The sequence below is a fragment of the Mustela lutreola genome, chromosome 3 (assembly GCF_030435805.1).
Source record: "Mustela lutreola isolate mMusLut2 chromosome 3, mMusLut2.pri, whole genome shotgun sequence".
NCBI classification, from domain to species: Eukaryota; Metazoa; Chordata; class Mammalia; order Carnivora; family Mustelidae; genus Mustela; species Mustela lutreola.
This window is the reverse complement of record NC_081292.1, coordinates 207630087-207645021: the sequence shown is the minus strand read 5'-3', so window position 1 is coordinate 207645021 and position 14935 is coordinate 207630087. Positions and strand designations below refer to the sequence as shown.

At 33.0% G+C, this 14935-nt stretch overlaps 1 protein-coding gene across 6 annotated transcripts in view; it reads left to right on the top strand.

Moving 5' to 3' along the window:
* GLS (glutaminase) overlaps positions 1 to 14935 on the top strand; it is a 79542-nt gene that overhangs the window by 29861 nt on the left and 34746 nt on the right. For 3 of the 6 annotated variants that reach the window (XM_059168564.1, XM_059168565.1, XM_059168567.1), the window contains exons 7-11: positions 529 to 587; positions 8593 to 8625; positions 8717 to 8775; positions 11903 to 11969; positions 12503 to 12553. In XM_059168564.1, coding sequence (XP_059024547.1) covers positions 529 to 587; positions 8593 to 8625; positions 8717 to 8775; positions 11903 to 11969; positions 12503 to 12553 — 269 coding nt within the window. Of the gene's footprint in view, positions 1 to 528; positions 588 to 3498; positions 3651 to 7181; positions 7232 to 7770; positions 7805 to 8592; positions 8626 to 8716; positions 8776 to 11902; positions 11970 to 12502; positions 12554 to 14935 lie in introns of those variants that run through there. The other 3 variants (XM_059168570.1, XM_059168568.1, XM_059168569.1) reach the window with 3 other exon arrangements.

Genomic DNA, 14935 nt, shown 5'->3' with positions numbered 1-14935 from the left:
AATAAGGCATTTTAAAAAGCAAAAGTGGTTTCATACTAGAGGTGCTGCTTTCAAGGTTATTTTTTAACAATATTATTTGAGTGCATAAGGGTGTGCCATTTACAGTTAAGCATTTCATGTGTTTTGCTTCATTCAGAAATGATGACTCACTGAGGTGTTGATGTTCTTTATTACTCCCAACATACGGTGGGAAAACTGAGGCACAGCGAAGTTCAATTACTTGCCCACATTCAAATAGCTAGTAAATCGTAGAGTTAGGAAATTTTGATGTGCTTTTGTACTGCTATTCATTGTCTTTCAATACATAGGAATCTTTGTTTTCCTATATGATTATTATAGAAATATATTATTGGTTTGATAAGTAAATGACTTAAATGCATTCTTTCACCCTCTCTTTCCCCTGCCAAAAAAAAAGACTAACGATATCTTACATAAGGAAAATAGATATATATTCGCAGGAAATACCTATGCATCATGGAAAATGATATCAAGTATTTGAAATGATGCTGTTGTTTTTATATTTTACAGATAAGCCACACAATCCTATGGTAAATGCTGGTGCAATTGTTGTGACTTCATTAATAAAGGTAAAATGTTGACAATTCCTTTTAACCTAGTAAGTTTTTAAAAATAACTAAGGCATAAAGATGAATCTTGGATTATTTATGTAGAACTATGAAAAGTTTTTTTAAAAATCTTATGGTATAAAGCTAAAATTCTTATTTATTTAAAAATAAATAATACAGTCTCAAGGACGAAATTAAAAAACAGATGACTCACTGTTGAGTTACTCAGTTACCCTTGACCTGAAGATCTGGCAAAAATTCAAAAAGAAGTCTCTGCTGAACAATAGGCACAGAGGTTTTTCTTCTTAAAGTTTTGATATTTTTTTCTTCCCTTTCCTTTTGGCTCTTGGAAAATAAACAGATGTAAACACAGTTAAAAGCGTTTTACTGTTAACTGTTTGTCATCAGCATATGTAGGAACAAATGTTTTGGTACTTTGTTAAGACAAAGTACATTTACCCTTGAATATTCCGAAGTCCTACTACTCTCAGGAGCTACATTCATGATTTTCATTTGAACTTCTTTCATTTGTTTTGCTTATTATCATAACTAAAATAAGTAAGACTTATTCCAATTATTAAGTTATATTATTTTTCTTATGTATTGTTTTACATTGTATGTTTTGATTGTTTTAGTGTCTGGTTTGCCTTAATAATTGGAAGCTCTAATGTTGTTTGGAATAAGTATTTGAAAATGATTTGAGTGCGTGATACTATTTAGATTTTTAATTTCTAATTATAAATTTCATTTATATTCCAATAAATCTCATTTATGTTTGGAACACTTGTATACTTTCTTCAGTGAATCTGTGTTTATCTCTTCCAAGCATAAAAAGACATAGCAACATGGCTTTGTAGATGCATTAGTGAGGATGGGATACCCTGGTTACGTAAGGAATATTGGGGCCTTTGGCCGAATTAATAAAAATATACCTAATTTCTATACTGGAAATCCTTTTTAATAAATTTTATATGTTCATGAGAAAAGGCTTTCAAATAGAAGACTACTGTCATAAGAATTATGTATGTTTAGTTGTTATTTTAGGACAAATACTTTATAAGCATTGGTCCACTTAATCCTTGTGACTCTAGTGAGGTAGGTATTATAGCCAAGGATTATTCTTTAATGTAATTCATTTAGAAGACTATGAAAATTTTTATTTTTCCCATTATAATATTTAGCTATACATAACTGTTTTACCTAAGATAAAAGTCGTCAGTTTGAGGTGAAAGAATATTTGTTTATTGTAGAAAATTTTAATACAAATCTGTGCTAGCCACAGTCCTTCCTTCAGGTAGTTTCCTTACCTTGTAGTGTGAGATGGACACAAGTATAAATGGGTCCTTACAATGAAATTCAGTGAACACTGTGATGAGAGAAAATCTCATTAATAATTGTTTAGATTTGAACAAGTAACAAATGAGAAGTAAAGAAAGTTACAATAACACAACCTACGTATTAGTGCTTGCTTGATGAGAAAAACCACTAGAATGGTTCTGAACCTTTTTTGGGTCTTCCCAGAAAAATGTTCACTTAATGATGATTTTATATCAACTAAGGAGTTTACAGACCCTTCGAACCTGATCTGTGAGTCCAAGTTGAAGAACTCTTATATTGGAGAAAGAGTAACATAGCACACCAGTAATATTTTCAGGAAAGGGCATGTATAAATGATTAAAGGAAGCTTTCCTTAACTGCATGCATTTAAACATCTTTTGTTTAATGATTCATGGGTTTCATATACTATGCTGAAATGCTGCATGTAAGTGCATGTCTGGTCACATCACAGCATCACTTCCTCCGTTTCACTTCCCATGTGCCGTCATGAGCCGTAAAAGTCACATTGAGCCACATTAATATGAAACAGTGAAAAAAACTCATATACACAACATAAATGTGGTTCAGTGTCCAACAGTGCAAAAGTTTAACTGAGTCATCTTGTATTTATAAATTGGATCAGTGATTTTAAATATGTAAACATTTTTAATTTACTGGCAAAGTTGAAAATGCAGCTTTGGGATATAGTTCATATTTAAGGTCACTTTCTTGGAATGTTTGTTTTGTTTTTAGAAGTGTTTCACAAGTTTCTTTCTCTTTCTTTAATGAAGTTCATCTAGGTCTTGGAGGGGTAAGCTTCATCGCCCTCTGTAAAACTGACTGTCCTAGAATGTAATACTTCTTTAGACTGTTTTTTTTTTTTTTTTCTAAAGAATTCAAAACTCCTCTAAAAATCTGTATGTGATCTGTGAAGGTCGTATGCTCACATATTTATGAATTGGTAATCGAAACTGAGGTAACAAAACCGTAGCTGAAAGGGTCTTCAGGTTTAGCCTACTTACTTTATGCAGCGAGGAAACGGAGACTAGAAAGGGATTGACAGCAGCAGAGCCAGGCCTGAGCTAAATCTCGTTTGTTTGCACTTCATTACAGTTCACTCTGCCATATTTAATGTGGGTGTTTGCTGCTTCTCTTGATGACATCTTTGTCTCTACCTAGCATGGTTATATTGTCCAAAAAGCAGGAATTTTATTTTCTTAATTTTAACTGGCTCAAAAGATGATTTATTGGCTTAAAATTCACATCTGATTTTTAGTGGGTGTAATACGGTCATTCTTTGGACATTATTCAGTACCTGCTATCTGTAAGGAACTAATGATTTCTCGGGAGCTTGCATTTGAGTATCCAAAGCGTGGATATTTTACCATGGCTACTAGATGTGAATTTTATTTTTTAGCTCTTGTAGTTGATGATGGTAAGGATGGTTTTTGTTTTTTTTTTCAAACTTCATGTGGTGCTATTAAAACCTTCTCCTCGTGTTAGTCTTCTCCCACCCCACCCCAAAAATTAAGTAGAGTCTTTAGTAAGACTCTTTATTTCTTAATTTTGTAGTATTGATATTTTTTCCTTGTAGGATTGGAGATGATCCTCAGGAAATGGGGGAAGAGGCAGAGCAAATGTTCAAAAGGATTAGCAGATTGTGGAAAAGAGGAGGATTTGGACAGAAGGAACCTGTTGCATAAATTCTTAACTACTAAACTTATAGGAAAACTCCAATATTTAAAATTTTAAACAAAGCTTATATAGGTAAATACCTTCAAAAAAACCAAATGTCATTTTGTACTTAAAATGCACATAATTTAAACGACTATAAAATTAATACCTTTTATTTCTTTGCGGTAACTACTAAGTTTAAAGGAACACTTTCTGATGCAGTTTGTTTTATCTGATGATGGTAATACGGTTGCTTTGTTTAAAAGGAAGAGTAAAAATAAATTTGAAAGGAGCACAGTTAACTCTGGATGAAATAGCAGTATATGTATGTGATTTTTTTCTTTGCAATGGTAAAAACTTCACCTAGATTTAGTTTGAAAGTTAAGATCTTCAGGTAACTTGAGGGCTGGGGTGGGAAAAGAGGACAACAGACTGGAAGAGAATCGCCGTAATTCTGCTTTTGTATATAAAGGTAACGCGTAAGTTACATTCTCTTCTGTGTTTATGTCTCTCCTTATTCTGGTGGTATTTTCCAGTTTTTGTCATTTAAAGAAGCCTGATTTTTAAAAAAAAAAATCAGAAATATTTTTAAATTTAAAAAAACAGATTTTTTTTTTCTTTTTAAAAGACAATTCAATCATTCTCCATGAAAATAGGATGAATTTAGTTAGTATGTATGTAGTACTCAGTTTGGTTATGTTAGCAGCAACCTTTTGGATGTGCTTGTGAGCCACACTTTTAAGGTGGCTCAGGGTGATGCCTTGGATTTGGTGATTTTATTGTGTTATTTTATTCACTCCAGGTTTATATCAGATTGAATTGTTTGAGGTTTTTTTTAATGAAAGGCAAATAATTTATTGCCAACAGAACTTTTTATATTTAGGGTTAATTTAGATAATACTAGATTTAGAATATTATTTTTTACCTGTAATATCTACTGTGACTCCTCAAGTATTATTTAGCTGTAAAGCATTTTCTGTGGTAAGATTAAACTAAGAGTATTCTGTAAAATCATTTTCAGTTACTTCTTTTTGCCTCTTTTATGCCTCTTTCCTTTGCGATTGCTAATTTTCCATTGGCTTTTACACCTCCATACTTTATGAATGAAATCAAGTGATATACTTACAAAATAACTGATTAATGCATGGACTTCAAATGAATCATTTTTATATTAAATTTATTAACGTATATCCCTGTTAACAGTAATATTTTCACCTGTGTCTTAATGTATAATTCATAATTGAATTCAGGAGTATGTTTGTTATAAAAACAGGCTATAAAACCACTCCACCATGGTTATATTAATTCTTTTAACAGCCAGTGTTTAAAACTCTGTGCCTGTTTATCACATTTTCATTCATAACGTTTTCTTTAATGAAATGGAAATTCCTTAAGTTAGTGTAGGTATGTTTACAGAGAAACTAGTTTGTATACTTTTCTAGTCTCTGGAACAGATTACTACTGTTTTCAAACAAAACTTGGTTTGCTTTTTAAAAATCCTTTGATCTCCAGGTTCCTGTAAGTCTTTTTTAACATATGAAAATCCCTTTAGAGACTTCTTTATCTCTACCCATGGACACAATTTAAATGTATATTGTCAGTCCCTCCTTACAGTTACAGTGCAGCTCCTTCTGCCCATGAGGACTGTCCCCTTCCTTTAATAAAAACACTTTCTCACACACACCAAAAGAAAAAAAAAATTTTCATTTGGTGAATGTATTTTCTCCAATTTATTATTATTATTTTTTTTAGTTTTCCTAATGTACTTACTGTGTATCACTATAACTTTTTCTAGAATTAAAATAGCATATCTAATAATGGTTGTAGAGTGACTTAAAACTGGTCTAAGCGTATTCCTGTTATGGGAATTTTTTTTTCAAGAGATAAAGGGGCATTAATAGTTTTAAGACTATCAGTTTCCAAATTTCAGTTTTCATATGTGTCTTTCTTAAAATTAGTCTGCCTTTGGTCCAGATATTTCCTTCCAGTTTTCATAAGAAGGCATACTTCTCATGCATCCCAAATTTTACTATAGTGCACTGCTTTAGGTTGTAAAAACCTCTTGGGCACCAACAAAAAAGAACATTTTGAAATATTAGAGTCAGTGGTATTGAGGATATGAATCATTGCAAAGAGTGGAACAACCCTTTGTATACGAGGTTGTTCCTAGGTCTTTGGTTTCAACAAAATGGACAGAGGATCTGATCAAGTTGTTAGTGAGAGCATGAAGTATAAGTTTAAAGGATGGGTTGACTTTTTTTTTTTTTTTTAAGATTTTATTTATTTATTTGACAGAGAGAGATCACAAGTTGATGGAGAGGCAGGCAGAGAGAAATAGAGAGAGGGAAGCAGGCTCCCTGCCAAGCAGAGAGCCTGATGCGGGACTCGATCCCAGGACCCTGAGATCATGACCTGAGCCTAAGGCAGCGGCTTAACCCACTGAGCCACCCAGGCGCCCCATGGGTTGATTTTTATATGTAAAGAGCCTAGTGGTATTGCTATAACAAAACCTTCCCTATTTCAATCTACTCCTCTGTTGTCAGCAAGATTTCTCAACTCATACATCTGGAAAATTTTAAATAGGAATATTTAATTTCTTAATTTTAGCTGTAGAAAGTAACAGCTGTAAATTAAGATGGGACATTATTAACAAATAAGCATTTTTTTCTTCAAATTTTTGTGAAAAATTTCAAACATATACAAAATAAACATGATAATATAACCAGCCCCCAGGTACCCATTCCTGGCTTCTAATTTTCATAACATCTCTTATTCCTACCCTCTGTACCCCACTACTAGATAATGATGATGGATTTTGTTTTTACAGTTTACATTTTTGCTTTTGGGGTTTTACTCTAGTTTATTTTTTATGTGTGCTTTTTCTTTCACATCTTTGCAAATAAACTTTATACAGTTTTTTTTGTTTGTTTGTTTTTAGAAATTAACATTTTGTAATGAAATATATCCCTGAGATACACCGAATCCTCCTGAGAGATACAGGGGCAAATATATTTTCTTGACTTAAATTAAATACTGTTTTCAGGGTAGATAGTAAGAACAAACATTAATCAAGTGCTTTTACATTTAAATGGGGGAAGTTTTGGGGAGAGACTTTCTTGGGTCAACAAAAATCAGTGAGATACTTTATTTTACTTATTTATATAATCTGCCTAGGACATTTCAAATAGCTTATCCAAAATGTTATATAACGATTGACGTTTGTAAATACCACTTGTTTTTTAAAAACAGCATAGAAGCAAAACTCAGTTGTGCTTTAATTTAGTAAGCTGCAAAGTACACCAAGCATGTGACCATAGTCTAGAGTTGAAAGGTTTTTTTTTCTGTTCTTTTTATTAAACATGACAGCTAAATAAAGCAAATTTGTATTTGTTTTGTAGGGACAGTTTAGGTCAGAGAATGAAAGTTCAGTATAACCTGTCTATTTTACATTGATTAATTGTATAATGGTAATTACCCATGTAAAATCCCAATGCAAATGCTGACATCATTTTCCAAAAGAGTTGTGTTTTTTTTTTTTTGTTTGTTTTGTTTTTTTGGTTTTTTTGTGCTTTCTCAAAGGTTAAAAAGGTTTTTGTGGTTTAAATGTTGTTACATATTTTACAGCATTAGGATCTATGGAATATTTTGACAACTGCAACAGTTCAATGAAGTTGGTAATTTCTTCTTTTAATTATTTTTCATTGAACACCTTTGGACTTACATTTCTACATTTTGAATTCTGGTGTATTATAAGGAAAGAAAACTTAAAATATGTCAAAAGGCACTTTAGAGAAAATACATAGATAGTGATTACAATATGGCTGTAGCTAAATTATCCTTACCTTGTTTAAGCTTTGCTAATGCCTAATTTTGATGAAATATAGTGTGTTCTTTTCAGCTACTGATTGTATATGTGATTGACATCCTTTCTTAAATAAGTTGATTTGTAAGGTTTCATGGATTATCAGCCACATCCTAGTCCACTTGTAAAGTGGAGAATGAACCTGGCTATATTCAGTTAAATAATTCTGTGGTACAGATTTTCCCCCTCATGATAAAATTTGAAAGTGTAATGTTTTAGAATTTTTGAGGGTAAAGTTAAAAAATTTGTTTAAAAATTTTTAGTTGTCAAATTATTTTAAACCTGTTTTGAAAATTAGAGATGTATTGTTTCTTTTGGGTGCACATCACCAATTAATACGTTTGATTTCAGATCTACATCTTACTGCTTTGTAAACTTCGCCGAGGTAAAATGAAACCATTTGGCTACTTGAACTGATCTACGTTACATAGGTTTTTCCAATTGACATTGCAGTAGCTGACATACCAGAAATAGCAGTGACGAAACAATACATCTTCCATGCTCTGAATTGGCATAATGCTAAATTCAAATGTAGCTAATTTTCTTAGAGACTATGGAATATGTTTTCTTAGTTCAAGTATTGTTAAAACATTTGAGATGTGAAAGGTAGTGCTTTCTTTACACTAGCAGAATGTATTCAGAATGTTTGCATATACTAGGATTATAAAAGTTTAGTTAGTTTTGCAACATAACTCATTTTTCTAACTCTAATACTGGTTTAAGATTATTTTAAAAATATAAGTAGATCGTTCTAAATTGAAAACCATAATTTATAAATACTCAATTCTTTTCTAAGGGTGAAACTTTATTTTAAGTTTTTTTAAAATATGAAATTAAATAACATACATTCTAGAATATTGTGTGTTGTCCTGAAAGTTAAGGGAACTTGGGGTAACTAAAATTCTGTAACTTTTGGTTGGGTAAAGATATACTTAAAATAAAGCATTCCCTTCGTAATTCAGATCCATTCTCAACATATTGGTGTTAATAAAAGAATATGTAGAAAGTTTATGTAAATATTAAATTATTTTAGAGTATTTCCTAGTGTTAAAAGTACTAATGCACAGTATATTAATCATAATGATAGCAGTTTGAAATTTTGGTACTATATTCACTTAAAACTTAACTGTGGGGTGATGCCGATATTAACATTTATGTCTCATTTCTTTGCAGCAAGGAGTGAATAATGCTGAAAAATTTGACTATGTAAGTGCAATATGGAATTCAGTTTTTGTGCTATATTTATATTCCTTATGTATTTGTTTTTTGACTAGCACTTTCTAATTTCGGTTTATAGGTGATGCAGTTTTTGAATAAGATGGCTGGCAATGAATATGTTGGATTCAGTAATGCAACGTGAGTCTGATTTGTGGTTTAAGTTTTTTATAACAGGCCAGGCCTCTTTAAATTAACAAACGTAACTAGATTATAGAATTCTATTTTAAATGCTGTCTTGTCCCACTTCTCTCCCTCCTTTTCCCACCCCTCTCCCTGTTGTAATACACAGTATACTTCGAGTTGGTCCTAGGGTTTACTTCAGGGAGTAAATAAATGCTTTCAACAGTTTTGATAAACTTCTTGTGGGTAATTATAGAGTTAGAAGGGAACCCAACTGTACCTTAAATTACTGGTAATTAGGGATACCTGGGTGGCTCCTTCGGCTCAGGTCAAGATTGCAGGGTCCTGGGATTGAGTCCCACACTCTGGTCCTTGCTCAGCAGGGAGCCTTCTTCTCTCTCTGCCTGCCACTCCTCCTGCTTGTGTATTCTCTCTCTCTCTGACAAATAAAATCTTTTAAAAAAATTGCTGATAGTTACTTTTTTTTTTTTGCCTGTGATACATGTTTTATGTCTCTCTCTCTTTTTAAAGAATTTATTTATTTACTCATTTTGAGAGCAAGAGAGCATGTCTGAGCTGGGGTGGGGGCAGGGGAGCAGAGGGAGAGGGACAAACTGACTCTGGGCTGAACGAGGAACCCATCTTGGGGTCAGTTCCCATGGCCCTGAGGTTATGACTGAGCAGAAAGTAAGAGTTGGACACTTAACTGTGAGCCACCCAGGTGCCCCGGTCTTACCTCTCTCAGTTTCTCTGCCTGGCTAACTTGACTTTGACCCCAAGTTTTAAATTTTGAAATTGGCCAGTCTACAGAAAAATTGAAAGAATAAACAATGAATATCTGGATATTTTCTGATTAATATTTTGTCTCGTTTGCTTTTCCTCAACCTCTTTCTTTAAATAGTATTTAAAAAGATGTGTATCTCTCTCTATGTGTACATGTATGTAAATATACATGATTATGATGGGATTATTTTCCTGAAATAATAGAACAACATTTCACCCTTAAATAACTCAACGTGTGTATTCTAAGAATAAGGACAGTCTCCTACATAATCACAACACCATCAACAAATTTAAGGTCACTAACATTAATTTAAAAATATCTTCAATAGGTAAATGTCCCCAACTGTCCCCTAAATGCCTGTTATAGCCTTTTTTCCCCAGGAATTAATTAAGGTTCATGCAAGGCATTTTTGTCTCTTTTGCTTTATTGAAATGGAAGAGATCCCCCTGCCCTAAACCCTTGCTTCATGAAATTTTATTAAATGGTTTTCTTTGAGGAGTGCCAATCACTTTTTTTACCAAGTAGGAATTAACTAACTTTCTCTGTGAAGGACCAGATAGTAAATATTTCAGACTTATGGGCCATAGAGACTCTGTTTCAACTACTCATTTCTACTGTTTTGGTAAGAAAGTAGCTATAGACAATATGAGGTGGTGTTCCAAGAAACTTTATTTATGAAAATAGGCAGCAGGCTACATCTGGCCCATGGGCTATAGTGGATATTTTCCATTTTGAATAGGTCTGTTGTTTCCTGTGGTTAGATAAAGCTGACACAGTTTTGTCATGACTGCTAACTAGGTGATACTTTGTACTACATGTTTCAGGAGGCAAAAATTTTCTGCTGTACCAACTTTTATTCATCTGCTTAAATATCTTTTCCCAGAAGTTTTTTGTGAATCGCATCTCAGCTCTCTCCTGTGGTCTCATATTACCATAATTAATTGAGCTTACTCTTTGTCTCTCTGTCCCATCACTGCTGTTAGATTCTGATCTCCGTTAGACCTGGATAGAATATCTTCCGGTTCACTTTTGTATTCCTGTTACCTGGCAGATAATAGGCACTTGATTTAGTGTTTGTTGAACAGAGCCAGTGCTGGGCAGAGTAGTCATTGCTGAGTAGTTACTGCACTGTGCTGATTTTTTTTAAAGGCATGGCAGGTTGACAAGTTTATTTTCCAGAGCTTTTCCACATTCGGCATTGTTTTTCTGACCACAGAAACATTAAAACGTGTAGTTAGAGGGGACTGCCACCCCCACCTCCATGATTGATAATACAAAGTGTGTCACCCATGTTTCCTCTTGTCAGCAGCCTTCTGGAAACTTGGAGGTTGATTTCTCAAATGTACTGCAAATTAAATCTGTCTAAAATTAAAACTCATTCTTTTTCTTCTCAAACTGCTCTTTTCTCCCATCAGTTGATATCATGATCCTTTCAGTAGACTGCATTAGAAATCTAGACTTCTGTACCAGACTTCATTCCCCCTGTTTCTCCTCTTTCCCATCAGGTTGGAAGATTTGCTGAACTGCTCTCATGTTTGATCGCTCCTCTCCTTCCATTCCTATCACCACTACCTAAGTTCAGGCTTTCAGTGGCTCTTAACACTCCAGTCTCCTAATAACGTCAGTCCTCTTTTTTTCCCTTTTCCCAAACTGATGTTAGAGTTACCCTTCCAAAGTGTAGATCTTCCTAGGTAATTTGATTGGAAGCCTTTAAGCTTTCATTTTGTTGACAGGAGCCATTTTAAGCATTTATCGGTCTTGATAATGTGGTTCTAGTCTCCTTTATTAGTTCGATGTTTCTCCACTCTTTTCCATGAACCCTATTTCCCAGATACATCAGAATATGTGCCATTCTTCAGTGAAATTCTGTCTTTTAAACGTTTTGCCTTTGTGCTACATGGAATTTGCCACTGCCTAGGCTTCCCCCTGAAATCTGTTAATCCAACAAATGCTGAAAGGCCCATTTCATTTGTCCCTCTCTCAGTGAAATGTCCATTCATTCCCTCAGTTGGAATTGATTATTATACTTTTTGAGGATCCAGAAGATTCTGCAACTTTTTAGTATATTTTTTAATGGTGGAATATTTGATAATTTTAAAATTAGCTTCTTTATTCACAAAATATGGAGATTAGAAAGGGCGTACCTCACTTCAGTCCTTTTACAGCTGAGGAAGTTAAGGCTACAAGAATTGTCGCTTAAATGACTTCCTCAAGACACATAGCTAGCCTATTTGACAGAACTGGGACTGGAACCTAGCAGTCTTTACTCTTGCTATATAAATTAAACTACAGAACAATCATACTCCTATACGAAATAAGTAGAGAAATTTTCTAAATAGAGTAATTTTCTTTTCTTCCTAGGTTTCAGTCTGAAAGAGAAAGTGGAGATCGAAACTTTGCAATAGGATATTACCTAAAAGAAAAAAAGGTTTTTGAATTTTTGTTTCTATTTCAAATTATTTTATTTAGTAAAATACATTGGGATGTATGCTAAGAACTCAGCAACAACTTATAAGCAACTACCTATTGCTATTTAAGTGCAGAAATTTTTACAAAACACTCTTGAGGTTAATGGTGTCAAAATGGTAATAATATTAAATTGTTTTAAAATCGGCAGTATTCAAGTATTTGACTAGTTTTATTAATGCAACTTTTGCTTGAGGATTAGCCTATTTTTCCAAAGTGTAATGCCAGACTATTGTTGATTAAATTTGATTCTTAAATTTTAAGAGTGGTCCAGTAACTTAGTTTATGAATTATGAATCAGTTTATAGTATTTAGAAATCTGTATATGATGTAGTTTTATTTTATTGTTCTTCATTATTTCATATTTATACTGTTTATAAATTATGTGCTGTTTTCTCAAGGTGAAACATTTGTGTACATTTTAAATTTAATCTTTATGTGTCTTTTAGTTATGTGCATATATTCTTGTCTTTAATTGCCCTTCTGTTTTTTCAGTGTTTTCCAGAAGGCACAGACATGGTTGGTATATTAGACTTCTATTTCCAGGTAATATACTTTACTGTATGAATTGTGTATATAAATAGGTGTATCACACTTTGCAGAATCATGGCTTCAGGTTAAGATAGAATACATTTACCATTGACCTTCCCAAAAAAGCCTTCGTAAAAGATAATTTCATGTCTTTTTCTCCTAAAATATCATGCCTCAGAATGTAAGAGGGAGTTTTTTTCTGTAAAAACACTATATTTAAGAAGTGTCAAAAATGATGTATAACTCTAGAAATTCACTTGTCCTTATTTAAACTAAGCTGACTTCTTAGCTTTTCAATTTTGGAGAATTTATTTGTTTATCAGAGGGTTTATATTCAGCATCTTGAAGAGGCAGTTTCTTGGTTGGTTTAATTCATTTTTGCAGTGTCATATGATGGGTTTTTTTCTTAGTTAAAGTAGCTCTCCGCATTCGTGAGAGAGGTGGGCCACACATATAATCTGTGGTTATAGAACTTGGTTTTAAATAACCTTCCAGGACAGCTCTCTTTTCTCCCTGTGTTTTCAGTTCATTTCATTCCTACAGATACAGTAACATTGGAGCCTCCGATGGGTTATCATATCAAGCTACATAGTAACAAATTACTTTCCATTGATTTCTAGTTAACCTTACATTTATCTGTCTGTACAAGATGTGCTTGAATTTAGAATTAGTGGTCATCTTCAAGAATATATAAGGAAGATTGATAATGAAGTAGATTTTGATGGCAGTTTGTCACCTGCTATAATGTAAAGAGTTGTGAATCGAGAATCCAGACTATCAATATAAAATCAAGGTCTAATCTGGCCACTTTTTAAACATGTGACCTAATTTCAGTTACTTAGACCTTGTTTTATTATGTATAGCACATGTTTACCCTAACTTTCTGCATTACATTGAAGATAATATGAGATGATATGTGTGAAATTCCTTTGAATCCAAAAGGTATTATATATAGTATCATATTTACTTATACCCAGTAGCCCTATTTTTTGCCCTAGCCCGTATGAATTTCTTCCATACATTAATGCTTCTTTTCCTTTGGTATACATACTTTACTTTGGCTATTACAGCCTAGGTGCTACTAATCTACTGTGAAATGTCTGTACTTCTGGGCAAAAATTAAGAGAAGACCATAGAAGCCTTACTTTTTTGGAGAAGGGCTACATGTAATTGAACATCCATCAGGGTATCAGGAAAGCACTTTCAGATTGGGATTTGTAAAATTAGTAGTGTATCATTTTATGACAAACAAAATTCCAATTAATACCAAGTATAAATTGGGAAATGATCATTGGAATTTAAATCTTACTTATTTTAGAAAGTTTCATGATTAAATCTGCTCTAAGTCTTTGCTGTCTGGGTCGTATAGTAATTAGGTTTTCTAGTTTTGAAGAAATAGGGAAGAGATTTTAATACAAATAAAAGTAAAAGTCAGGCAAAAAGTGGCTCCCCGTCAGTTTCCTAATGCACTGTAGCTAGTTTTCCTCTTGCTCTCCCAAACCCCTTTGTGCCTCTTGTAGAATCTTGAACTATGGATAAGGAAAGCTTACACTTTGAGAACCTAGTCTTTTCCTCCTGTTCCCTCTTCCTATCTTCTCTTCTGCTTGCTCCCCTTCACCCACAGTTTTAGTTACTATAAAGGAAAAATAAAATGGAGCATATTTTTATTGTTTACATTTTACGGGTAAATTTGGGTTTGTTATGATAAACTGTTTCCATTATTTTGACTGTATTTAAATGTGAAAATTCTAAACTATACTGCACCTAGACTTTGCCTTTTTTTATTGATTATAATTTATCCAGCACCCATAATCAGTATCAAAGAAATATTTGAATATTGATAAGTGACTTAAAAGGTAGCGTTTTGATTTAGGCACACAGAATATCCAGGCTAGAGCCATCTTAGAGTTTTCTTCCCTTAATTTTTTACATATAGCTATAAAGGGATGCTGAACTTTGCCATAGTGAAATGTCAGGCATTTTAGCATTTTTTCCTTGAGTGGTAATTTCTCATGTAGGTGCTTTCTATCATACTACTCGTGTATGTTGCTTTATCTTAAAAATATATCATGGCTCCTTTTTCTTTTGATTTAAAAACAATTGTTAGAAAGTATTAATATTTAAACAACTTTTAATATCATTTGGGCAGTTACAAATGTTAGTGCTTAGGGGCTGGCTCTTCCTATCCTAGTTTTGCTGTTAGAAGACTATGTAACTGGGCAAATTGGGATAAACCTTAAAGGGGCTTGAACTTTGTTCAAATTAAAATCTTTGGAATGATATTAAGTTATATTAAAATAATTCCCTTAGAAGAAAGATTTCAGATCTGTATAAAATACCAGATGAAACAGATTACCTTAGAAGTCAACTGCAGTACAAAAAATAGTGTGAATTTAG